Raw genomic sequence first — 26,554 nt, 5'->3', positions numbered from 1 at the left:
TATGGCCAAAAAAGAGGGTGGAGGAATAAATTATAGTCGGGGGATTTAGGAAGGCCTGCTTGAAGATTGGGGCAAACTGGCTTAAAAGCAGACTGAGTGTATTGGGAGTGGTTTCCAGATGAGGGGAACAGCAGGAAGAAAATACAGAGGTGGGACAGCATGAAATTTAAATGAGGAACAGGATGTTTACCATGGCCTTTACAGGAGGGATGCGAAGGGAAGCAGTGGCAGGAACACTGCAAAGTTAGGTCAGGGCTCCCTGGTGCAGAATCGAGCATCCACAGCCGAAACAACTGCAGTAATTTTTTAAAATATATGTTTATTTATTTGGCTGTGTCGGGTCTTAGGCACCGCACACGGGATTTTCACTGCGTCGTGGCTCTGTAGGTACAGGGCCCTGGCTTACTTGCCCAGAGGCATGTGGGATCTTAGTTCCCTAACCTGGGATGAAACCTGTGTCCCCTGCGTTGCAAGGTGGATTCTTAGCCCCTGGACAACGAGGGAAGGCCCTGCACCGAGTTTTGCAGATCACAGATTGGCTATTTTTTTTCTTTTTAGCTAAAGGGTCGGAGAGTATATTTTAGGCTTTGCAGGATATGTGATCTCTGTCACAACTGCTCAGCTCTGCCATTGAAACACGAAATCAGTCAGAGGCAACATGTACATGAATGGGCATCATGATGTTTCAATAAAACTTTACTTATGGACACTGATTTCCTTGGTGGCTCAGACGGTAAAGCGTCTGTCTACAATGCGGGAGACCTGGGTTCGATCCCTGGGTTGGGAAGATCCGCTGGAGAAGGAAATGGCAATCCACTCCAGTACTCTTGCCTGGAAAATCCCATGGACAGAGCAGCCTGATAGGTTACAGTCCATGGGGTCGCAAAGGGTCGGACACGACTGAGCGACTTCACTCACTTCACTATGGACGCTGAAATGTGAATTTGCATGTGTTACAATACATTCTTCTTATGATTTTATCAATACTACTCTCCCTCCGCTATTGGGGTAGGCAGAGGCATGAAGCTGTGCGTTATTGCTAAGTCACTACGGTTGCGTCCGACTCTTTGCGACCCTACAGGCTGTAGCCCGCCAGGCTCCTCTGTCCATGGGATTCTCCAGGCAAGAATACTGAAGTGGGTTGCCATTTCCTTCTCCAGGGGATCGTCCCAACCCAGGCATCGAACCCGCATCTTTTATGTCTCCTGCACTGGCAGGTTGTTGTTGTTGTTGTTGTTGTTGTTTTTTTACCACTAGCAACACCTGGAGAGTCCACTGGGGTAAGGGGTATGAAGCCGTAACCATCTCCTAAGCTCTGAGTTTTTCTTTACTTTTGAATATATCGCCATAATCACAGAGAACCAGGTGCTGATGAGTTGGGATCCAGGGCGGCAGAGAACCACAGAGTCAGGGCCTCAAGTGATGGTGATGGCACACGCCTGCACCGGTGGCTGTGGTTCCATCCCCCTGTTGGCCCGGACCAAGCTTCAGCATGTAGCACGAGGGCAGCACTCCCAGTGGGCTTAATGGTATTTGGTAGTTAAAAAGGAAATACCTAGGTCACGAGTTTTGACAATCCCTGTGTGGGTAGATGTAATACACAGACTGTCCTCTACTTTTATGAACCCACATTCTGGTACACTATACATGGACATTCCTAAACCAATTTCCCTGTATTGAATTAGGTCTTTCTGTACATGAACAGGCTAATAACTTCCATCCATCTCCTGGGTGAGATTCTGTGTGTGCGTGTGTGTTCAGTCCTGTCTAACTCTTAATGACCCCATGGACTGTAGCCTGCCATGCTCCTCTGTCCATGGGCTTCTCCTGACCAAGAATGCTGGAGTGGGTTGCCATTTCCTCCTCCAGGGGATATTTCTGACTCAGAGATGGAAACTGCATCTCCTGCCTCTCTTGTATTGGCAGGTGGATTCTTTACCTCTGAGCCACCTGGGAAGCCCCATGGTTCTGTAACTTCCAGAAAATAGTTTTCCTCCTCCCCAATGCCCCTCCCCCTGACTGCACCAACCTGCCCTCCAGGACTGGGATGGGAATTTAGACTGTGGGAAGCCTCCTAGCCCCCTCCAGCTTTCCTTCCCGCCCACATTCCTTGCGAGTTAACGGAGGCAGGTACAGAAGGAATGCTGAACCAGGCTTTTCTTCTGTGATCTGGATCAAAGTATTTGTCTCTCATTTCCAATTACAACTGACATGACATAGAATTTTCTAAAACCATAAAATGTATTTTTTTCTGATTTGCAATTACATGTTTATGCTTGAATAGAATGTATCTTATTTATCTCTTCTTTTATCTTCTCTGCCCTCTCTTACTCAGAAATGTCTTTGATTTTTTTTCTAACAAGAACTACCGTTGAACAATATACGGCGAAGAAAAGGTTTATTGCTGCTGCTGCTGCTAAGTCGCTTCAGTCCTGTCCAACTCTGTGCGACCCCATAGATAGCAGCCCACCAGGCTCCCCCATCCCTGGGATTCTCCAGGCATGAACACTGGAGTGGGTTGCCATTTCCTTCTCCAATGCATGAAAGTGAAAAGTGAAAGTGAAGTCGCTCAGTCTTGTCTGACTCTTAGTGACCCCATGGACTGCAGCCTCCCAGGCTCCTCCGCCCATGGGATTTTCCAGGCAAGCGTACTGGAGTGGGTTCCCATTGCCTTCTCCGAAAGGTTTAATAGGTAACTAGCAATGTTTCAAGAAGGAGTGTATGGTCAGGTGACCCAAAGGCTGCCAGGAGCAGAGGATGGAAGCTAAGGACAGAGTGGAAGGAAGCTTATCATAATGCGGAAGCCATTGAAAACCTTGTTAAGAGCAATTTTGGTGGCATGACGATGGAAGCCACCTGTATCCCCAGAAGGGTGAAAGGGGTAATGAGTGAAGAAGTGAGATAGCCTGTGTAGACAATTAATGATGGCTTCGTCACTTAGATCTCGGTTTAAATGTCACCTCTTTGGAGTGATCTGGAGTAGCCGTTTGATGACTGTCTGTGCTTAGTCACTCAGTCGTGTCCAACTCTTTGCAATCCCATGGACTGTAGCCCACCAGGCTCCTCTGTCCATGGGATTCTCCGGGCAAGAATACTGGAGTGGGTTGCCATTTCCTTCTCCAAGGGATTGAACCCAGGTCTCTCGCATTGCAGGTGGATTCTTTACAGTCTGGTGACTGTCACAAGGCTATATTTCTCACCAAAGCACTTATCTATGACCTGATAGTGTCTTCTTTCTTTCTTTGCTGTTCTTTGCCACCAGGACACCACATATGCACAATAATCATATCATGTTTTATTTTTCCATATCTCCAGAACCTGGAAGATTGCTTGGTTCCTGTAGGTATTCTGTAAACATTTGTTGAATGAATGGATAAAAGTTTGGCTGTGGTAGAGGGTGGAGCAGTATAGCCCAGAGCTTCTCACACTTTAGTGTGCCTGGGGATCTTGTTAAAAGGCAGACTCTGATTCTGTAGGTATGGGTAGGAGATTCTACATTTCTAACAAGCTCCCAAGCGAGGCCAGTGCTTCTGGTCTGTGAATCCCATTTTGAATAGCGAGTACCCTGGGTTACTTTGGTATTTCGCTCAGAGTGAACAGGTGGAGAAAAGAGGGGGAAGGCAGAGGGGACAGAATACAGAGACCCAGCTGGTGGAGGGGTTGGTTTTTCAAAGGCAAAAGGAAACTTTCCCCTGTTTAATAGGAAAAAAGCAGAAGAGAGGAGAGGAGGAAATTCTTGACTGAGGGTGCCTGACTTTTCAATGAGGTCATCATCGGAGAGAGAGGGTGGAGGTGGGCTGTGGGTGTTCCAGAAACAGTCATTTTCTTCCCAGATATCTTCCAGCACCTGACCTGCCTCTTGAGAAATCTGTATGCAGGTCAGGAAGCAACAGTTAGAACTGGACATGGAACAACAGACTGGTTCCAAATAGGAAAAGGAGTGCGTCAAGGCTGTATATTGTCACCTTGCTTATTTAACTTATATGCAGAGTACATCATGAGAAACGCTGGGTTGGAAGAAACACAAGCTGGAATCAAGATTGCTGGGAGAAATATCAATAACCTCAGATATGCAGATGAAACCACCCTTATGGCAAAAAGTGAAGAGGAGCTAAAAAGCCTCTTGAGGAAAGTGAAAGAGGAGAGTGAAAAAGTTGGCTTAAAGCTCAACATTCAGAAAACGAAGATCATGGCATCCGGTCCCATCACTTCATGGGAAATAGATGGAGAAACAGTGGAAACAATGTCAGACTTTATTTTTTTGGGCTCCAAAATCACTGCAGATGGTGATTGCAGCCATGAAATTAAAAGACGCTTACTCCTTGGAAGGAAAGTTATGACCAATCTAGAGAGTATATTCTAAAGCAGAGACATTACTTTGCCGACTAAGGTTCATCTAGTCAAGGTTATGGTTTTTCCTGTGGTCATGTATGGATGTGAGAGTTGGACTGTGAAGAAGGCTGAGCGCCAAAGAATTGATGCTTTTGAACTGTGGTGTTGGAGAAGACTCTTGAGAGTCCCTTGGACTGCAAGGAGATCCAACCAGTCCATTCTGAAGGAGATCAACCCTGGGATTTCTTTGGAAGGGATGATGCTAAAGTTGAAGCTCCAGTACTCTGGCCACCTCATGCGAAGAGTTGACTCATTGGAAAAGACTCTGATGCTGGGAGGGATTGGGGGCAGGAGGAGAAGGGGACGACAGAGGATGAGATGGCTGGATGGCATCACGGACTTGATGGACGTGAGTCTGAGTGAACTCTGGGAGATGGTGATGGACAGGGAGGCCTGGCGTGCTGCGATTCATGGGGTCGCAAAGAGTCGGACACGACTGAGCGACTGAACTGAACTGAACTGAACTGATGACTGAGTTTGCATCAAAAATTTAAAGCGAAACATCAGCTCTCTTGTGTCATTTCCCCAACATTAATCTGCTTGGGTGCAGGCTGGAGAAAGAGGATGGGAGGGTCATCCAGAGAGAGCGTGACAGAGGGCAAAGGGAACCAGGGAGTTGTAGGTGTTGGTAAGGGGGAGTGAGTTTAATGATGGAACACAGGAAGTGGGGCAGAGACACTGGGACACTGAGACACTGCTACTCAGTCCTGGTCTCATGGGGCTCTAGTGGGGAAGACAACATACATATCTATTGTTGTTGCTCTTCAGTTGGTAAGTCATGTCTGACTCTTTGTGACCCCATGGACTGCAGCATGCCCGTCTCCTCTGTACTCTCCACTGTCTCCTGGAGTTTGCTTAAATTCATGTCCTCTGAGTTAATAATGCTATCTAACCATCTCATCCTCTGCTGCCCTTCTCCTTTTGCCTTCATTCTTTCCCAGCTTCAAGGTCTTTTCCAGGGAGTTGTCTCTTCGCATCAGCTGGTCAAAGTATTGAAGCTTCAGCTTCAGCATCCGTCTTTCCAATGAATATTCAGGGTTGATTTCCTTTAGGTTTGACTGTTTTGATCTCCTTGCAGTCCAAGGGACTCTCAAGAGTCTTCTCCAGCACCACAGTTGGAAAGCATCAATTCTTTGGTATGTATGTATGTAACCAGCAGAACTGTCAATGCCTCACCCATAATTCCTTGAGCCTTCCATCACGTATATCTGGCTGACTTGCTGCTTCCAGCATCTGCATCTCTGCCTGAGAGCATTGCAAGCCGGAAGTAGTACCAGGGGATCAGTGCTGCTGAGAGCATCAGGCAAACAGTAACTAACAGGACCTGATGTATAAATACCCTGGCTCCCACAACCCTCCAGTGGGATAACTGATGTGTGTGTTCTATTTTGGTTCCTCAGCAGGATGAAACTTAGTGCCCTCGGTGGTAACTTGCTGAGCAAGATTCTCTTTATGGGTTGCCTTCCCTGTCTCACTGCCCATAATGGATATTTTCTAGGCTCATCTCCTAAACAGATTACTTGTTCTTGAATCCTTGTTTCAAAGTCGTCTTCTTCTAGGGGAAGATGAACTAAGGTGTATATAATTATAAACTGTGATGCATACCCTAGAGACAAGTACAGGCTACTTTACTATTTGGGAGGAGAGGGGTATCTGCCCCAGTATCTAGTGGGAGTGGGGACATTGGGGAAGTTGATTTAAAGGAGGCACAAGATGGAAGGAACATGGGGCTTCTGAAGGTCTGAAAGGCCACGATGGGCCCAGCAGGGAACTAGAGACACTAGGTAAAGCCTAAGAAGGAAGATCCTGCAGGGTCTTGCTGAATGTGGTAAGGCATCCAGCATATCTATTCAGAGAACGTTGAGAAGCTGTTACAGGAGCTAAAGAGGACAGTGTCAGGATCAGATGTGCTTCTAACAAAAAGTGGAGAAGGACAGGAGAACAGGACTGGGAGAGATGGAGCTCAGAGGCTTCTGCTAAGACCCTGGGCTTTGCATGGAGGAGTCTCAACAAATGTTTGCTGAAGTGGAAGGTAACTAACCGTAGTCTCTGTGTGTAAGTTGCTCAATTCGTGTCTGACTCTGTGACTCCATGGACTGTAGCCTGTCAAGTCCCTCTATCCATGGAATTCTCCAGGCAAGAATGCTGGAGTGGATAGCCATTCCCTTCTCCAGGGGATCTTCCTAACCCAGGGATGAAACCCAGGTTTCCTACCTTATATGCAGATTTTTCACTGTCTGAGCCCCTAAGGAAGCCCTGCTAATGCTAACCCTATTTGATTGATCAGAATGCCTTACTTCTTGGGCCAGAATGATAATGGTTTCCCTTAACTGATGATGCCCTTTTGTTCAGGGCTACTTCACTTAACTTTATCAGGCTTTGGGGGAGGAAAAGATAACTTCCTTTAATTTTTTCTCATTCTCCACTTCCTTCCTTTTTTTTTTCAACCTTCTCTTCTCTTTCCCACCTTCCTCTCTACAGTTTGTCTATCTTCCTCGAAATTATACTTTTAAATAAAGTGGATCATTTCATACAGTCTCCACTTCTATTAACCATGGCATTTAATTCTTCTTTGTGGCCAGCTTAATGCTCTGCAGATGTAGTCAATGGAAACAGGATTACACTTTGTGAACAAGGTGATTTTAAAGTGGATCGTGAGTAAAATGCCATCAACATGATCCTTTGTGAATATCTCCATATACACACCCTGCAGGCACTTACACTTTTTATGGGGGAAATTCCATTCCAAAACTGATTAATACAAAAAATTGCATGCCTGTGTGTGTGCATGTTATTTATAATCTGAAATCATGAGACATTGATCATAGTTTCAAATAGAAAAAATAAAGACACCTGACCATCAGCGTGGTCTCACGCGTGGCCACTGTAGATGCATGACTACGGAACACACTGAGAATATAGAGTGATTTATACTGGCCAGCAAGTTTAGATTTACAGAGCTGCAGAGAGAAACACAAGACAGAGAGAGGTCCAGAAAGGCTAAAACCCAGGCGGTAAATTACTCGCCTAGTGTAAACAGTTCGGAGAAGGCAATGGCACCCCACTCCAGGACTCTTGCCTGGAAAATCCATGGACAGAGGAGCCTGGTGGGCTGCAGTCCCTGGGGTCGCTAAGAGTCGGACACGACTGAGCGACTTCACTTTCACTTTTCACTTTCATGCACTGGAGAAGGAAATGGCAACCCACTCCAGTGTTCTTGCCTGGAGAATCCCAGGGACGGGGGAGCCTGGTGGGCTGCCGTCCATGGGGTTGGACCAAGCTGGACACGACTGAAGTGACTTGCAGCAGCAGTGTAAACAGTCACAGTTGTACCCTTCTTCCTCTTTTACTCTTTTTATGTGTTTTAAATCCTTGCTCATCCCCTTGTGCAACCCAGCAATTAAAGAAAAAAGACACTAGTCCTCTGAGATTTCACATAACCTTTTATACCCAATATATTCGTTGTCTTTAACAAAATCTTTAGTAGTCAGCGAGGGTTGTTTTGCAACACCCCAGGGTGGAGATCTGTCCCCAGGGATTTCCATTTTCACCCTGGTGTCCTCTTTTGGCACATTTACCCGTCACCCCAGGCCCCTCACCCTGTGTTTTGGCAGGATTTGAGACATGCAAATGGAAAACTGGTAAACAGCGACTTTGCATATTTTGAATAGAAGAGAACCTCGTAGTATTACTCTTTCTGTTCACAGGGAAATCTGAGATAATGGGGAAGGAGAACAAGGGCAGACCAAGGGTCCTGAGTGTTTTCTTCAAAGGGTTTATTATGCTTATTAAATCTATTGTACAGTGATGAATGAATTTGAATTTTTTACATGGTCAGCTTTTGAGACAATAACCTGATTTAATCAGAGGATGCAAATGTATCATGTCTCTTTGAAATCTAAAAACAGGTTTAAACTAGAAGAAGCTTCAGGACTTGTAACTTCTCCCACAAATATGGTTACAAACCTGCAGTTGTCAGGTTAAATGACATATTGTCAGAGGTCAAGAGAATAGAATGATGTATTTCTTAAGAAAGTCGATAAATGCCCCTGGGAGAACATGTCCCCTGAACCGCCAATTCTTAGGTAACAAAGTTCTTAAGTAAAAAGACTTTCAGTTCTGTTTGTCTCTAAATATCACTCACGCACCGTCTGACATGAGGGTGTTCATCTGCTAAAATGTCAGTGTAAAGGAAGATGACATGGTAAGAATGGTTGGATTTTCATTAGATTGTGTGCCTGGTATAATTTTAGTGACTGTTTGGACTGTAAGAATTCTTCAGTTTTACTACTGAAGTTGTAAGAACCTAAAGGTTGCTGTCCCGTTAAAAGCATTATAATCCAATTAGTTCAAAATCTAGGTTTCCATCACAATTTGGAAAACACTGGACATTATTATCCAAGCCTACTCTACTTTGGATTATTATTATTTTTTTCCTGGATGCTTATAAGGAAATTTTTGTGAAAGGTTAAAATTGTTTGTAAAGACAGAAGAGGCACCAATGATTCTGAAGGTGGAGTCTTTCTGAGGTAAAGTGAACAGCTTGCATCTTGAATATTTTATAAGATCTAGGTATTAGAACAATGTTTGTGATGCAGGAACACAGCGACCTAGGAACAAAAGGGAGATAGGGCCAAAGAACAGACTGTAATGTTTCATCAAAATATTAGGCGACCTTAAGACCGAAAACAGGTATGGATGGATGGTGATCCTGCAGATTGTTCCTAATAAAAGCTTTAAAAGCTTCATGATGTATCAATTGGACCCACACTGATGTGCCCTTGACTCTGTGTATGTAAACAAAGGACTGATTTATGAGGGTATAATTGTATCTTTGAGATATATTTGGTCCAGGTCTACATATTGAAAATAAGTTGAAAGATTGAGGTCATTATCTGAATATTTCAGGGGAGCAACCCCCACCTGATTTGGAGGGAGGCTAGTATATTAGGTGAAGAGGAATAAAAAAGCAAAGAAAGGAGAGATGGAGGGAGGGAGGAAAATAAGGAAGGGAAGGAGGAAGGAAGGAGACTCTAAAGGTAATTAGGAAAAAAGAAAAAACTTTAAAACAACACTTCTGTTAAGAAATATCTCCTACTTTTCTCATCCTAAAAGAAGAAAAAGAGATTCCCAGGTGCCATCAGGGAGCAATGTTTCCCTTCAAAAATAAACTAAAGAAAGAAGGAGAAAGAAAAAGAAAAAAGTTAAAATAAAAAGCTGTCTTGTTAAATCAGCTACCCATGGAGTCTGTCTGTGTAAGGAAATCAGCCTTTTCATTACAAATAGGTTTAAAAAGCCCTGGAGAAGGGAGATGTGAGCAGAAGCAATATTACCCACTAACAACCTAACTCCCTTTTCAGCATCAGCTGAGAGAAGATCAGCAGCATCACTGAACAGCGGGTTTGTCTTAAGATAAAGACTCATCTTTATTTCCTTCAGGATATAAAACTTGTATTTAAATCAATTCAGAGAAGCACTTTAGCTCTAAACATTAGAGAGCAGGGAGAGCCTATTTAATAAAACAGCATTATTTCATTTTCAAAGAAAGATACTGGCAGTCGCTATGAGTTTAAATTCTGTATTCTTTTCCTCAATTATAATTATAGATGGGTCTGAAAGGAAGCATGACTATTACTGTCATATTTATTCTTTTGACAGGTGTTATGGGACTGTAATTTGATGAAATGACTCAATACACAGCTTCCCATCCAAATATAATTCCGTCATCAACACGAGTGGCTTAGGAAAAGTCCTCCTGCAAGCCTTTTCGCAGACCTTGAACACCCATATTTTAGCAGCAATTCATATTCAGGAAAATGGGGGGAGCTCTGTCTCTGAGGTGGCAAAAGCCAAAAGGAAGAGTTTCAAGAAGGCTGTTGCTCAGGCAACTTGGTCATGTCCAACTCTTTGAGACCCCATGGACGGTAGCCCGCCAGGCTCCACTGTCCGTGGGCTCTCCCAGGCAAGAATCCTGGAGTGGGTTCCTATTTCCTTCTCCGAGAAAAAGGCTGTTAGTCGGACAGTTTTCTTTTTTCACTGGGTGGGCTCGGATCAGGGAAAAGGGCACCCAATACAGTTCCCCCATGAACAGACGCGCGGCCGGAAGAGGGCGCTCGGCGCACAGTCGCCTGGCGGGGGCGGTGCTTCGGGGGCGCGGGCGCAGGCGCACTCGCGGCCGCCGCGTGCGAGGCGGCTGTTCCCCAGCGGAGGCGGGTGAGCCGCTCGGCGCAGGCGGAGGGCGGGAGCGTGGGCGGGCGCGCGGGGACCGGAGACACCTGGGGCGGCAGGGATGGACTGCAGTTGGGAGGCCTCGGGGCGTCCTCGACCTGGCGCGGCCTGTGGAAGACTCGGCGCCGCTCTCTCGACCCTCTGGCCTCCAGAGGGCCGTGTCGGCCGGAGTGCGGCGCCCTGTACACGCCGCAGGCCTCGCGGCAGGGGCAGGCTGAGGACCGGGGGTCGCGGGAGAAGGCCCCAGACTTCGGGGAGGGGCCCTGGGGGCGCCACGAGGAGCCCAGGGGTCTGCGGGCGCCGGGCCTCCTGGTGAAATGTACCTGTCGGGCCTCGGTTTGCCAATTTTTCAAAGCAGTCATGGCCCCTGCGCGGCCCGAGTGCTCGCAGCACCCCGTGAGCGCGCTGACCTGGAGTCACCTTTATCTACTCTTCTGCCTAACAGATCGAGTCCGTGGCCGGAGCTCCTGAGCCCTTAGGACTTAATCTTTCCTTTTGTTTGTTTTCACACGGCATACAGTTCACCCCCTTAAAGCGCACGGCTCAGTGTCTTTTTAGTTTAGTCACAAGACACAGGCCTCTCTCCCTGCCTTCACCCAGCCGCACTCTCCTTGTCCCTCAGATTTAATGTCCCTTTCTCAAGAAACCTTCTCTGACCCTTGGCTGGGTGAGGGACCCCGTGTGCCAGTCTCTCAGGACCTGAATTCCACTTTGTGGTGTGCGTGTGCGTGCTTAGTCGTGCCCCACTCTTATGGACTGTAGCCCAGCAGGCAGCTCTGTCCATGGAATTCTCCAGGCAAGAGTACTGGAGTGGGTTGCCACTTCCTTCTCCAGGCGGGTCTTCCCAACGCGGAGACCTAAGCCGCATCTCTTGAGTCTCCAGCTCTGGCAGGGGAGTTCTTGACCACTGAGCATGCTCGGTTCCTTCATTCAGCGCGTCGGGTTCTTTGTGACCCTATGGAGTGTATCCTGCCAGGCTCCTCTGTCCGTGGGATTCTTCAGGCAAGAATAGTGGAGTGGGTTGCCATGCTCTCCTCCAGGGGATCTTCCCAATCCAGGGATCGAACCTGGATGTCCTGCATTACGGGTAGATTCTTTACTGTCTGAGCCACTGGGGGAAGCCTGCACCATCTGTAGTATTTAGCTAATACTTGTTTTTTTTTTTTTTTTAATCCTCTGTTAATGTGTAAATTTCTTGGGGTGAAGGGTCACCTTGATTGTTTCTGTAACTCCAGCATCTAGCACTTTATGGGTGCTTGATGACTGTTTCAGCACACACACGTGCCTTCTGTGTGTCAGACACTGTGCTAAGGATACAGCCATGAACAAAATTAACTCCCTGCTCTTGTGGAGCTTACATTCCAGAGGGGGAATGAATACAAAGAGAAATAATTAAATATATACAGTGGTGAAAAATGCTGTGGAGCAAAGTAGGCAGGACTGTAGTGTGGTCAGAGAAGGTCTCAAGTGAGACTTGGATACACAGGTGGGTGAGCCACGTGGGTGCCCTGAAGCATGGTTAGGTGTGTGAAGGCCAGCAAGGAGGCCAGAAGGAGGAGGAGCAGGAGAGGCAAATGGTAAACTAGGAGCCTTTGGCTCAAGGGCCCTTGGAGACAAGCCCTGGTGTGTGTAGAAGGAGCTTGAGTTAAGAAGAGAGAGGCCCAGCTGTGGCTCTTACCAGGTTCTTCTGTGTGACCTTGAGCCTCAGGTTAGCCCCTTTGAAATACCCAGCCCAGTATCTGGCACCTGGTGGCCGTGCCAGTTCCCTTCTTTGACCCTCGAATAGACTGTGGTGGCCTGTGTGGGCAAAGCTGTTGGCACAAAGCAGTCTAAATATCACTAGATTCAGCTCAGGTTGCTGGTTGCTCTGCTCTGCAGCCAGCGTGTTTACCTTTTGGATGGTGTTTCTGGTTTGCTTTTGGGGGATGACCTCACCAGGTTCACCCCTAACAGGTGAAGGCCCAGGGTGGTTTGGGCCTACAAATGCGATGTTTGAGATCCTATGAGACAGCACATGTGATAGAGCTGTGGATTCAGAGCCCGAGGACCTGAGTTTGAGACTCGGCTCTGCCACCTGCTGGCTTCCTGTCTTCAGGACAGTCCCCTCCTCGTGCCTTTAGTTCCTCTCTGGTAAGTGAGACACCGTTAGTATTCATTTATTGAGATTTTGTTATGTTCCCGGGCAATGTTGACTATGGAGGGGTAACTAATACAGTAGAGTCTGTGTCCCCCAGAAGCTCACAGACATCTATGGGTAGCCGGGTACAGTAGGGAAGGGTAAGACGTCCAAGTACCCAGCTGTGCCAGACCCTGCCCTAGGCACTGTACTGACGTGAGTTTGTGTGATCTTTGCAAACACCACCACCCCCACCCCCCAGGCCCCGTGAAATACATATTCCATTGCCCAGGTACAGAGGAGGAGGCAGGAGGCCGGAGAAGGTGAGTTTCATAAGAGAAGATGGAAACAGACTTCATCCAACCAGACTTGGATAAAAAACATTCCACAGAGGCTGGTGCAGGGTATGTTTTTTGTAGGATGTGTCTGTGGGCGGCACTGTGGGGGCCCGACTGGAAAGAGAGAGTCTGATTAGGAGGCATTGTTACAAAGCTGGGAACAGAAGTAGTATCTAGGGAGGCTGCAAGGCTCAAGGGTGGGACATGGGGCTGGAACCTTGACCATGTGAAGAGAGACTGGAGGAGCAAGGGTTGTTCCGTTTCTAACTTAAGAGAACGTGCATGCAAGCTGGAGCCCTGGAGTTGGGGGGAGCAGAACCATTCTGTTCCTGTATTGCGACTTTCCTCATCCCGAAGAATAATTGCATATTTAAACAATGGGCTGTTCAGGCTTAATTTAGCTTGTATCAGTGCTCATTGGGGCAGAATTTCTGATTATTTTCTGTAGTTCCATTCTTTCATTTTTAATGTATGACTTTTCCCCCCATTTATTTTTAGATGTCTTTTTGTCAGGGCACAGGTTAGGGAAAGAGACAGTGGGGTTAAATGGAGCCAAAGCTCTATTTCTCAGCATCTCTGATGGTGATATCGTGCGGCTCCCAGGAAATTCCCTTTGTGACTTTGTTTTCATTCTTTTTCTTTATTCTGTCTCATTCTCCTGTATTCTGTCATCCTCTTTTGAAGAGTCCATAAACTCTTCAGAGTTTCCTAGGAGCTTTTTTGTTTGTTTTGTTTTGGTATTTCCCTGGTTACTCCTTTGGTTGTGTAAGTGACATTAGTCTTGGGACTTGTGTTCTCATCTGTATTCAGGGGGAAGCCATAGATGAGGTTCTTGGGTTTCTGAAAAGCATGGAACAAGGGTTTATGAAGAAGGTTGGAAAACAGGAACTGGACATAGTATAGTCAAGTGCTTCCATGGATGCTGGGACCTGGTCTTGACAAGCCCTGGGGAGAGTTCTCAGTTGGGGTCCTTAGCACTGATCTGGACATTTGTGAGTGTCTCAGATATGGACATAGGTGGTGTTAGGAGCAGGTAAGGGCATGGACTTTGGAATAAAATAGGCCTAGGTTTGATTCCTCACCTGACCGTGTACTAGCTGTGAGGCCTCTGGCAAGTTGCTTACCTCTAGAGTTCCAGTCCTTGTCTGTAAAATGGGGCTAATGATACCCAGTCCATTAGACCATTCTGAGGATACATGAGATAACACATGAAGAGCTCTCAGCACCTCCCTGGCACACGTTAATCACTCCCTGAGTGGTAGGTGGTAAGACGCTGTCAGCTGTGCAGAGGCTCGGGGTAGGAGAGCCAGGTAACCCATCAGGTGCTCCCCTCTGTGCTCCTAGGGCTGAGTCGAGAGTCACACACGGGCTAGATGCTCCGAATGGCCTTGCAGGAGTGGCTGACAGAGCTTGCTGAAGTTACTGTCTCTTTGTGCCCCATTTGTGCCTCGTATGTGATTGTTTCTGTGCTTTTGTTGTGGTGAATTGAATTGAATAACAGACAGGATCTGGTACCCCAGAGATTATGGCAGATTGTGACTCCGGACTGAATTAATAAAATACAAGACGGGGAAACAAAAGTTCCTTTGAGTCAAATGCCAGGGCCATATGAGGGCTGGAGCAGAGAAGGCAGTCTGGGTTGCCTTCCTTGCATTCCCAGGTAGAGGAGCTGGGAATTGCCCCATGAGCTCCAGTGCCCACGGAGCTGCTCAGAACACAAGCAAACTGTGGTTTTTCCCTCTGGAGTATGTTTAAGAGTGAGATGGATAATGAGGGGGTGTGTCCAGAGAGAGGAGGGTCGGTGAGATGGGGGTTACAGCACTTTCAGCGTGCTTATCTCGGAAAATATAAGGCTGGGGTTCTGGGATGACTGACCTTGAATACTGACAGTCTGGACTTGGCAGTAGTAGGTTAGGGAGACTTTAGCTCCAGAAGGCGGAGCTCAGAACAGTGAGTAAAATTTTCCAGAGCAGATCTTAGCTCCGAAGTAAAAGGACTTCAGTGCACTGCTGAGATGGAAGTTGAGGGAGAAAAACTGGGTGACTCCCCACCAGTAAGAAGAGATTTTTTGCCACCTGGTGTGCGGAGGTCGCTTTTAGGGCTTTGGCATCCTGGTTTTGAAGGGTGACCTACTTTGCACTATTTCTATTCATTCAAGTTAACACCTTTTCCTGTGAGCCTGCTACTTCGGGTGTTTCTGTAAGTTTCTAATTCATTAAAGGCTGCAGGGTGAGTAACCAGAGCTCACTTCTGATTTGGGAAAAAGCTAAATAAATTTCACCTGATCTGCAGTTTGATTTAAAAGGAAAAAAGGTCTATTTTTTTCTTCCCCTCTGATGTATGGAGAGCTTAGTGAGTCGATGAAACCCACAAACGTCTCTTGATCTCAGTTTGCACCAAAGGCTTCCTTTAGCAGGCCATTCCTATTGTGGACATGTGTGCTCAGCCGTGTCCAACTCTTGGCGACCTCATGGACTGTGGCCCACCAGGCTCCTCTTATCTGTGGAATTTTTCAGACAAGAAGACTGGAGTGGGTTGCCGTTTCGTCCTCTAGGGGATCTTCCCAGTCCAGGGACTGAACCTGCATCTCTCGTCTCCTGTATCGGCAGGCGGGTCCTTTCAGATAGAAGCGCGAAAAGGGCATCTTGACTTACTGTTTTTCCTTTTGCTGCTCCTCCAGGGTCAGAGCAGGGCCCGGGAGAGGGAGGTCATATCCGTGTGCTGCTGCCGTAAACCAGGCACGCGTGTCTCTTACTCCACATCAGCCTTGCCATGGTATGGGGCCCGCATGCTTCACGGTTCTACTCAGTCAGGACTCGGGGGCAGAGAAGTGGCCTAACTGTTGTTGGAGAGAGGGAGGATTCAATCTTGACACCCCTTTGTTGAGTGGCCACTGCATGCCAGGCACTGTGGGAGGGACAGAGGAGGCAGAGCTGGGAAGAGTGGGGAGTGTGGGGATTTGGTTGCAGATGGGGTGGAGATTGGGGTTGATTGGGGAACGTCTTCAATACCCCACTCCACCACAAACACACACATACTCGAGACCCTTGGGTTGGTTCTGTGGATGCCATGTAAGGATATCAAGCAATGGGCTCAAAGATGAGAGAGTTTTGTTTTCAGAGGCTCAGTCTGGCTGAGCATAGGGAGGGATTGAAGAGGCAATGGTTGAGAAGGGTGTTGGGTTAATCCAGGCCTAAGGAGTCCTTGGAAAAGGAAAGGCCCCCTTTTCTCCAAGAACTTAGGGAGGTTGGGGCACTGGAGCTGGAGCGAGCCCACAACCCAGCTCCATCACTCACTGGTTGTGTGTTGGTGGGCATGTCAGCCCACTTTTCAGCCTCAGTTTCCACATCTGCAAAGTGGGATAATAATGCTTTCATCAGAGGGTTGTAAAACAACCTGCACTGTGCTTAGCGTCTTAGTTGGCTCTCAGGTGAAGACAGGTTTTTGTGGTGGAGGGGAGTTGAGGATACTCTGGTCTGAGGGCCTCTCTAGACTCAGTGAAATAGGAGGTGTCGGTGACCTGCAAGAGTTCCTGTGGATGAGCTGGAAGCTGGAAGAAGCCTGGAGTATCTGGGTGAGAAAGTAGGGTGTTTCTGCCAGAGGTGATGCCCAGAAGTACCGAGGCATGGAGGAGGCAGTGGTCCTCACTTTACAGTGGGCAGGAGAACAGGACCGTCTGTTAACCTTTGGACCGAAAAGACAGGGAGGAGGCTGAGTTGTTGTTTCCTCAAGCTTGGGGAGTGCTTGGATTTTGAGGTCATTCAGTCAGCAAGCACTGATGGAGGAATCCACTGGGCGCCCAGGGCTGTCCTGGGCACCGAGGCGGAGGGTCTGACACAGGCCTTGCCCTCGTGGGGTTTGATTGGGCAGGGAGATGGACAGGAAAGCAGAGGATGATTCCTACACATACAGCAGGCTGTGGGCAAACAGATAAGGAGGTGAGTCTCATTGCATGTTGGGGTAGGAGGAATTAACCAAAAGGAAATTATTGAAAGAGTGTTAGAAGCTCAGAGATCAAGGGAAATCCCTGGAGGACTGGGTAAGGATCTAGACATTTCTGGAAGGCCAGGCAACAAGATCTTCCAGAAAAGTTCAAAGCAGGAAGAGGCTGATTCAGTCCCACATAGGGGTGCATGATGGAGAAGGCAGTGGCACCCCACTCCAGTACTCTTGCCTGGAAAATCCCGTGGACAGAGGAGCCTGGTAGGCTGCAATCCATGGGGTCATGAAGAGTCAGACATGACTGAGCGACTTCCCTTTCACTTTTCACTTTCATGCATTGGAGAAGGAAATGGCAACCCACTCCGGTGTTGTTGCCTGGAGAATCCCAGGGACGGGGGAACCTGGTGGGCTGCCGTCTATGGGGTCACACAGAGTCGGACACGACTGAAGTGACTTAGCAGCAGCAGCAGGCGTGCATGAGCTCATTATCTGGCCCTTTGTAACTCTCCGCAAGAACCTGTTTCCGAGGTGGCAGATACCCACGTGACCTGTGCCCAGGTGGCTTGTGCTCAGTGTGCCCAGTCGCTCAGTCCTGTCCGACTCTTTGTGACAGGGTGTCTGGAGTGTGTCATCAGAGCTCAAGTTTGCCTGGACTCAGTAGCGAGTAGTGGGTGATGCGTTGAGGTGTGGTGGGAAGGGGCCAGATCAAGAGGGGGTCTTGGAGGAAGGCAGTATGGAATTTATTCTCTAGACCAGTGCTTTTCCAAAGTTCAGTACTGCTTTCATGACTTGGCATATCCAGATTTCAACTGCATTCTCACTTGCTTGATACACTTTAAAAAATCACTTTTCTGCCCGTTCATTTTTTAAACTGTTTTAAGCTGTGATACCTATGAGATGATGGAATTTTTTTCTCATTACACATGAAAATAAATATCAAAGCATGACAATAAAAAGATGTTGGTCCATATACTGCTTAAAATATTTTCATCTTTGTCCCATGTTTTGGGAAAAGTTGTCATGAGTGATGGGGCTGGAGTGGACATCAGGGGCTTTAAGCAGGAGCATGACTTGCTGTGATGTGTGTTTTGGAAAGATTCACCCTGGCTGTTGATTGCAGAATAAATTGGCAGACAGTAGATTGCTGGGAACTCTTGCAGGTGTCTGCCTGAGCTGTGATAAGAGTCTGAGCCAAGCGTATGCAGCGGAAATAGAAGGGGACAGATTTGAGGGGGTGTCCAGAGGTAGAATTTGTTAGGATTCAGAGACCAGTGGTGGGCTTCCCTGGTGGCTCAGTAGTAAAGAATCTTCCTGCAATGCAGGAGACCTGGGTTCAATCCCTAGGTCAAGAAGATCCCTTGGAGAAGGGAATGGCTACCCACTTCAGTATTCTGCCCGGAGAATTCCATGGACAGGGGAGCCTGGCTGGCTGCAGTCCATGGGGTCACAAAGAGTCGGACACGACTCAGCGACTAAGATGCATACGCACACAGAGACCGGTGGCGCGGGGATTGAGGAGAAGGAGGGCTGTCTCTGTGATGGCTTTGGGAAGTCAGAGGTGTCTCTGATGAGGCAGGGAGCCAAGGTAGGGGCTAAGGTCAAATTCAAAGAGCAGGATGTGAGAAGTAAGCCTTCCTAGCTGCAGGGTTTGACTGCAGGTTTAGCAATGGTGATATGAAGTTCCTTGTGCCTTAAATAATAGCAAACCCATGCTTTAAATTAAATTAAAGCATTTTAAGCTCTTCTAGGTGGACCCACACAGGCATTCTCTGCTTGTTATTACTGAGAATGACTAAGTATTATAATTGAGCTGAAAATAATCTCCCGCCCATACTTGCTGGGTTGGTTTCTAAGTATTGAGTTTTTAAGTAATGTAACAAAGTTGCATTCTCTCCAAGTGTTAATTTTAAAAACTGCAGATGGTAACCATCTGTTACACGACTAGCATTTTACAATGTTTGATTAGCACTTTATATAGTTTGGGGAAGCCTGCCCAGGGAGTCTGCCCTGCCCATCAGGTTGGGGATTTCGGGTATGTTTTCTGTGGGTGGCCCTTGAAAGTCTTTGTCCCCACCATATGTGGTTCCCCTCTCTGCTGTGCTGAAGTGTGGCTAGTTGGAATGGCAGGTTGCACCCTGCCCTGTTCGCACTCTTCCTTAGAGCTGGAGCCATCGGAGCTCACTGGGGACGCAGAATGTGGGAGGGCTGGATCTCTCCATCAGTCAGGACTCTCTTGGTTGCAAGTGACAAAACAGCGAACCCAAATCTAGGGGTGGGACTATCTTCAGGTGCATGGTGTTTGGGCTCAGGTGACTGCTTCAGACTTGGTGTCACTCAGGGTCTCAGCTCTGCCATCTGCCATGTGGCTTCAGTCTCAGGCTTCAAGAGGAGGCAAGATGGCTTCTTTGAGGGTGAAGTCCTCTCAGCATCAAGTCTAAGTGGAGCCGTTTCATTCACCCCTGCAGAGGCGGTGAGATCTGCTCTGATTGGACCAGCTTGTCACGTGCCCATCTGTGAGCCAGTCCCAGCGACCATGTAGATGAAGGGCTCTGAATGGTCAGGCCTGGAGTGGACCCCATCCAGACCTTGGGGGCAGAGACCTGGAAGGGTGGATCCCCAGTGGCTTGTCCCAGGATGTTACCAGGTGGGAGGATGGGTGGTGGGGGCCAGCAGCCACTAGCCCACCCCAGTGTGAGCGTGAGAGGCCAAAATACAAGGAGCACTTGGGAAATTTAGCTGTGGAGATAGACAGACATTGTTACCAGGAAGATAATATGCTGGAAATGGAATGAAAGCTTCTGAAACTAGCTCCTTCGTAAGTTTCCCCTCCTAGTTTAGCTCTTCCTTAGTTTCCTCTCCTAGTTTAGCTCCTTCGTAAATTTCCTTTCCTAGTTTAAGATAGATTAGATTTAGTATTCTCTTTCTTTATTTTTTAGAGGGGATGCAGGTTGTGTGTCTTCTTTTTATGTTACTTTTAAACCAAGGCCAACCACTTAATCTTGGTCTTTTAGCTCCTCCATTTGGAACACAGTGAGCCTCTCTCTAAGAGGGGATATCTGTGCAGAGGAGATAACAGGAGATAACAGATTCTGTTCAGTCCAGTTCAACAAACGGCATGAAGTGAAGTGTTGGGGCCCGGGCCAGGCTCTGGAGGCCTGGCAGCAGGTGAGTCCCCGGCAATGTGGGAAGTGCTATAACAGCTTCAGAAACAGGGCACTGCAGCCCCCCTCACCCCCCTACACACACACACCAAGCAAGGGACAGTCACGAAGGGCTTCCTGGAGGAAGTGATACTGAGCTGGCCCTGGAAGGACAAGCACGGGTTCCTCAGGTGGAGGAGATGGGGAAGGGAGCTCCAGGCTAAGGGGGCTGTGTGTGCATAGGCATAAGAGGTGACCTACTTGCTGGCTCAGGGGATCTGGGAGAAGATCCTTGCATCTGACAGTGGGGTGAGCCCAGCACACTGGTTCCAGAGCTCATCCTGGTGTCTGTGGCGGCGGCTGGGGAGTGACAGGCTACAGGCAGGGACATCAGGCAAGATGCTCTGGTCGAGGTCCAGGCAGGATCCTGTGCGCATCTTGTTAAATTGCAGGCCTGGTTGTTTTGGGGTGAGATTGTGTTTCTAATTAGCTGCTGGTGATGTCAGTGCTGCCGAACCACACTTTGAATAGTGAGGCTCAGACTTCTGGACATCTTCACTCTCCGCTCCATCCTCCTGAAGTTAGCTGGTTTCTCCATGATTGCGATGCAGGGTCTTCTCACTTGTCAGTCTCCAGAAGAAAGACCACAGGATGCAGCTGTGCCTCCCACCTTCGTCCTTGTGGGCCTGCTCGGGGATGAGCCTTCTGCAGGGCTGATGCCCAGCCTGAGCTCAGGGGCTTGGTTCTGTGGGGATCTGGCCTCCATTCACACTGGGTCAAATACACCTGCTTCCCAGAGTGCTGGGAGCTGGGGGCCAGGGGAAAGTATTGGTTGGATGCCTAGAAGTGATGCTGTGTGTTTTTCAGGGACTGAGGTCTGGTGGATGGCCCCACTACCGGGGGCAGAGCTGGTCCAGACGCCGCTGCAGCTTTACCGATACCTGCTGCGCTGTTGCCGGCAGCTGCCCACCAAGGGCATCCAGGAGCATTACAAGCATGCCGTCAGGCAGGTGCGAGCAGGGTACACTGGGCTTGGGGTGGCGGTAGGGGTTCCGGTGATAGGGGGCGCGGCACAGGGTTGGGGGCCAGCAGCAGCGGCAGGGCTGGTCTTTCAGGTGGTGATGGTGTGGGGTGGTGGCATTTGAGTAAGAGCTACCAGAAAGCAGTGCTGGGCAGCCCAGTTCCTCTCTGGTTTCTGTTTAGGAAACGGAATGCATCATCTGGGCATGCCAACTCTGTGCCAAGGCTTGAGTAAGACAGCTGAAGGGATAGTGAAAATTGAGTGCGAGACACAACATCATTTTGACAGGAGTGATCCCAGATTGGATCCCGGACCAGAAAAAAAGATGATAAAGAAGATGACTGGGAAATTCATGAAGCTGAAATATGGACTGTAGATTAGATAATAGTATTATGTCAGTGTTTCTGATTTTGATTGCTGTGGTCAAGTAAGAGAATGCCCGTGTTTACACATCTGAAGTATTCAAGGATGAAGGGCATGATACCTGAAACTTTTAAATGCTTTCTCAGATTTTTATACAAACCCGTACAGAGAATGATAAAGCCAACGTGGCAAAATATTAACAGTTGGTGTTTCCAGTAGGGAATTCTTTCGTATTATTCTTATGGCTTTTCTGTAGATTAGAAATTATTTCCAAATAAAAAGTTAAAAACTAAAATGTATAGAAATATGATGTGGAAAGTAAAAAAGTAGCAACAGAGGGCTGTTGGAAATATGGAGAAGGAGCAATTAACTATCTGAGGGAATCAGAGAGGACTTCCTGCAGGTGAGCATTTGAGTTGCTCCTAAAGATAAGTAGGAGGGCACGTAGGGTCAAGTGGCAGGTCAGAGGAAGTAACCAGTTCTTTTGAAGGGCTGCGACTGCCACACCAGTGAACCTGAGTCTCATGTTGGTCCTCAAAGGTGAACATCTGGCCAAAGCAAACAGCAGACACACATTGTGCCACTTTGGGCCTGGCTGGATTTTCCAAAGCCCCCTTCCCCACTCTTCCTTCCCTGCCTGGCTTTCCAGCAGGGGCCCAGAGAAACTCTGTTCTTCCCCGGGGAGAAGGCATGCGGCGAGCTCAGCCCGCTGATAGCAGGTTTCCTGGGAGCAGCAGAGAGATGGAAGCGTCCGTTAGGCCCCTGCTGCCTGATAACCTTTGGACCTAGCTTGATTTGGGGTTAACTCGGGGCCAGTCTTCCCTTTCACGGCTGCCCTGCTGGTAGGAGCACAGGCTGTGTAGTCAGACAGTCCTGGATTCAGATGCTGCTGCTGTTGCCTAGTGGTGAGTTAGGGTTTTGGAACCTGTTTGCTCACCTCAGGGCGGGATAATAATAACTGTGTGTGGAGGGGTAAGAGCAATGCCAAATACCCTGTGCCCACCGCATGCCTGGCCCTCGACTGCAGCTCTGAAGCTGCCAGTCCTGGTTTTTGCCAAATCATTGTGTCTTATACTTAAACCCCCAGAGTTTCCGGGTTCATTCGGATGAGGACAACCCTGAGAGGATACAGCAGATTATTAAGAGAGCCATAGAAGATGCCGACTGGATCCTGAACAAAGTAAGCCCTTGGCTCCTGTTTCCACCGGCAAGTTGGGAGTTGAGGGCTATAATCTCCATGACCACTAGGGGTCGCCCCAGCCCCACAGTTGAGACTGATGAGTGTTTGTTTCCCCGCCCGCCCCTGCCAACTCCCATTGCAGTTCCTGCAAAGGGGTGCACATCCTCAATCCCTAAAGGCAAACTTCTGCCTAACATTGCTGAATAAGCTAAGATGGGGCTACAGGAAGACGGAAGAGAGGAGTCTCTGGGCAACAACAGTACCAAAGCCGACAGCCGCCTTGTGACGGCTCAGAGAGGAAAGCTGGGTGGGTGAGGCCGGGTTACTGAGGAAGCATTCAAGTATCTGTTTTGGTGGAGGCAGGAAGGGAGTCAGAATATAGACAGGCTTTCCGGGCCTCACACTTTGGTATTAGAGCAGCCTGAGAGCTGGAGCATACCCCACCTTCTGGTCCTTCTGAGTCAGATCCTCCAGCTGTGGGCTCTAGGATTCGTTTTTCAAACTCAGGGATCAGACCAGATGGTTTCTGAATGTTGTCTTCTAGAACCTGAGATTCCTTTTTTGCCTTCTGAATAAGACTCAGCTTGAAGAGAAGGCCGGACCCACCACAGTTTTCAGTTCCAGTGTTCCGGTGTCATTCTTGTCCCCTCTCCCCAACTCCATCAGCTTCCTTTTCCACTGGTACCAGCTAGAGACTTGACCATCTGCTGCCCGCTGACAGGGTCCTACCATCTCCATGAAGCCCCTGCAGGAGGCGGCTGAGGCCTAGTGACCACAGTTCTCAGGATTTCCTGGGTCCTCCCCTTCCCTGCCGGGTTCCCTCACCCACTCCTAATGATCTCTCTGTCTTACAGTATAAAAACTGAGACTCCAGGGCGTGAAGGGTGCAGCTGCCTTGGAGACGCTGACATGGATAGCCCTCGCTTCGCCCAGCCCTAGCAGCAGCAGCGGCAGCAGCAGCCGTGCTGGGATATCCACGCTTCGCCCAGCCCTAGCAGCAGCAGCAGCCGTGCTGGGATATCCACCAGCCTGGTTGGCTGGGAGCAGGAAGTCAGCGATAGGAGAAGCTGTCGTTTGCTCAGACTGCGCTTCCTGCCACATTTGTGTCCCCAGTGTCTTTCACATTTGCTTTTCCAGCTGGTGATGAGGTGAGCTTTGGGGAGAAGGTGTTTTCTCACTTTGCTCTGAAAGTGATTCATTTACTCTGGACGTCGTCGTTTGAGAGGCGGAGCTGGCGTCCCCTCACACAGCAGCCTGTGCAGAGGACAGGGCCTGGGCTTTACAGTCAGGCTGATCTGGGTTTGGAGCTCAGCTCACTGGCTTTTCAAGGGTGTTGGCATCAAGTCCATTTCTTCCTTTGTTAGGATTAGATGAAATCAAAGAGCCTGACACAGGACACGGTATGTGGTGGGGCGGGTGAATGTCCGTCTGAGGAAGCTGGCCTCTGGCGCTCTCGTGGTGCTCACGCGTCTCTCTGGCTCGCTCCACATCAGCTCTTAGTTCTCTGTGTGTGTCTTCTGTCCCTGCTTGTCACCCCAGGCCCCGAGCCCTCACAGTTGCACTGTGCCTGGGCGTCCACCCAGCAGATGCTCTTCCTGACACCGACCCTCCCAGCCCAGAGAGACAGAAGCCCTGGTCCTTATCTTCGTGGGATCTGTTGTGTCTCAGTGTGCTGAAACAAAAAACGCCAGGGCAGCTGCAGTAGACGCCAATGGGTTCAGGCTGCGTGTGACCAGCCCTTGCCTACTTCGGCTCCATCTTAGAAGGCGAGGGAGGAGGAGCAAGCAAGCAGTCGTGAGGGTTGTTCTGAGCCTGAAGTCCGTGGAGAAGGCAGACCTGGGTCGTGTCCCAGCTCCACACAAAGTGCTCTCGGGTAACTCACCTCGCCTCCTTCAGTCCTGGTTTCCCATCTATCCAGGCAGTAATGACCGTACCTACCTCATGGGGCCGCAGTGAGGAGTCATAAGCTCTAATGTATACCAAGTGCTTCACCCAGGACCTGGCCTGGGGAGCCAAGGAGACAGGAGCTCCTTTTCAAGAGATTGAGCCCTTTTCAAGAGATTGACTAAGTTGGGTCTGTGAATGTACCAAACCCTCTACATTTAAGAGGGGAAGGGCAGCAGCAGGGTGAGAGGGAGGAAGCGGGGAGGGCAAGCAGGGAACGTTGGGGTGACCGGCTGGAGCGGGTGGAGCAGCGAGAAGATGCAAGGAGAGACCACACCAGTGGTGAGTGTCCCCCGAGGACTCCCAGCCAGAGGATGAGCTTGCAATCACGTGACTTACAGTGACTCAGATACGCCCATGTGCGCTCAGCTGATCAGCAGATCATGAAGTAAATACATCAGAGCTCTGGTGTAGGTTCCCTACTGTGTGCTGTCATGTTTGATGTTGAGGGTTAGAGGCAGGCAGACAGAAAGCTGCCAGGAGGGATCATTTTTTCATGTTTCAACTCATTAATTGAAATGTCCGGTCCTAGGTAAAGATAAAATTTCAGAACTTGCGTAAAGGTTGAGGCATCTCTCTTCCAGGTGGGATCTGCCCCCGTGGGAAACCTGCTGTCAGAGGAGGGGACCACGGGCGGGCTGCCTTTGGTAGCTTGGGGTGGGGGAGTGGCAGGGGGCGCCTGGCAGACAGGCAGTTTCACCAAAGGCTCGGAATAGCACCGCTTGCTCAGGAAGTCCCACGCTGTTCTGTATGGGTGAGGCGGCGTGGACTGAAGAGATGGTTGTGCAGCCATCTCTTCGTGTACTTGTCTCCTGTCTGAGGGTGAACCCCTTGCGGGCAGGAGCCGTGCGCTGGCCAGCTGTGTGCCTGCTGCCCCAGTGGCGAGCTTTGAGCATTTGCTGATGGGAGGATGATAAGCCAGGCAGACTGATGTGCTGCTTCTGTTGGAGTGTCTATTGCTTGCTAATAATGGGGGATGCTGGGAGGTGGTGATTATTTCCTGGCCAACCACTGACATATGTGTGTGTGTTCTTATCACTGATGCTCAAATAAAGTCTCATTACTACTATGGAAGCAGTTTTGACTTTGAGAATCTCCTGAAAGGATTTTGGGGATTCCTTGGACTGCACATGGAGTCCATGGACTGCACTTGAAGGTCACTGTCTCTGTGTGTAATCCGAATAAAGCAGAATACTAAGAGGATTTTTACCTCCTTTCTTGATACCATGGCTTTGTTACTTTGCCTAAGATTGTATTTTTTTTTTTTTAAAGAACCAGTGTCATCTGATTGCTTTGCATTCAGCGTTTAACATGAAGAAAATCTTGGAAGACATGATGTGAGGGGAAGCAGAAAACACCTTCGTCATGCTTAAGCTCAGTCTTCATAGAGGAAAGAATGTTTTTTTCAGGTGAACAAGAGAGGCAAGAAGAGCATGCCAGATAGGAGGAGACGTATGAGCAAGGACAGGTTCGGGTGCTGAGGAGGGTGAGGAATCTAATTGCAAGGGACAAGGGTACCGGATAACAGCATCGACAGGGCAGGAGGGAGGTTAGCAGTGGGGGTAAGAAAACCCACATTTGTTTGGGAATGGGAACAGGTGAGACTGGTGATTCAGGAGGCCTGCTTTGGTCCAGTGGCTGAAGTGAACAGGCATAGCGGCCTCAGACTCAGCCAACCTCAAGGTTATGAGCCCTAGTCAGTTTCAGAGGTCTAATGAAGCTCCTCTTCTGCATTCATTGCTCAAAGCTGAACGAGAACAGCGTACCTCCCCAGATGTCAGTGAGAAGGGATCCACTCTCTCCACAGATGCTGTGTCTCCATGGTATTGACAGCCATTGATAGCAGTTAGGAGGTAGAAATAGATTCTGATGGTTTGGAGAACCCGGACC

At 48.8% G+C, this 26,554-nt stretch overlaps 1 protein-coding gene across 1 annotated transcript; it reads left to right on the top strand.

Annotated features, from left to right (window-relative positions):
• Positions 1-10,598: 10,598 nt before the first annotated feature.
• LYRM9 (LYR motif containing 9) lies at positions 10,599-24,716 on the top strand. The gene is made up of 5 exons (XM_068978705.1): positions 10,599-10,605; positions 21,024-21,166; positions 22,628-22,720; positions 23,575-23,868; positions 24,260-24,716. Exons 2-4 carry the CDS (start codon positions 21,041-21,043, stop codon positions 23,584-23,586), a joined length of 231 nt encoding a protein of 76 aa, XP_068834806.1. The 5' UTR covers positions 10,599-10,605; positions 21,024-21,040; the 3' UTR covers positions 23,587-23,868; positions 24,260-24,716.
• The last annotated feature ends 1,838 nt before the right edge of the window (positions 24,717-26,554 follow it).

Source organism: Capricornis sumatraensis, chromosome 8 (genome assembly GCF_032405125.1).
Source record: "Capricornis sumatraensis isolate serow.1 chromosome 8, serow.2, whole genome shotgun sequence".
NCBI classification, from domain to species: domain Eukaryota; kingdom Metazoa; phylum Chordata; class Mammalia; order Artiodactyla; family Bovidae; genus Capricornis; species Capricornis sumatraensis.
The sequence above is the reverse complement of the archived record's forward strand: the minus strand, read 5'-3'. Positions and strand labels throughout refer to the sequence as shown.

What these genes read in the sequence shown, in the direction of transcription:
- LYRM9 (XM_068978705.1), top strand. Translation starts at nt 21,041, where the DNA reads ATGGCCCCACTACCGGGGGCAGAGCTGGTCCAGACGCCGCTGCAGCTT. An exon ending in ACAAGCATGCCGTCAGGCAG is followed by an intron (nt 21,167 to 22,627) that starts GTGCGAGCAGGG and finishes TTAAACCCCCAG; the next exon opens with AGTTTCCGGGTTCATTCGGA.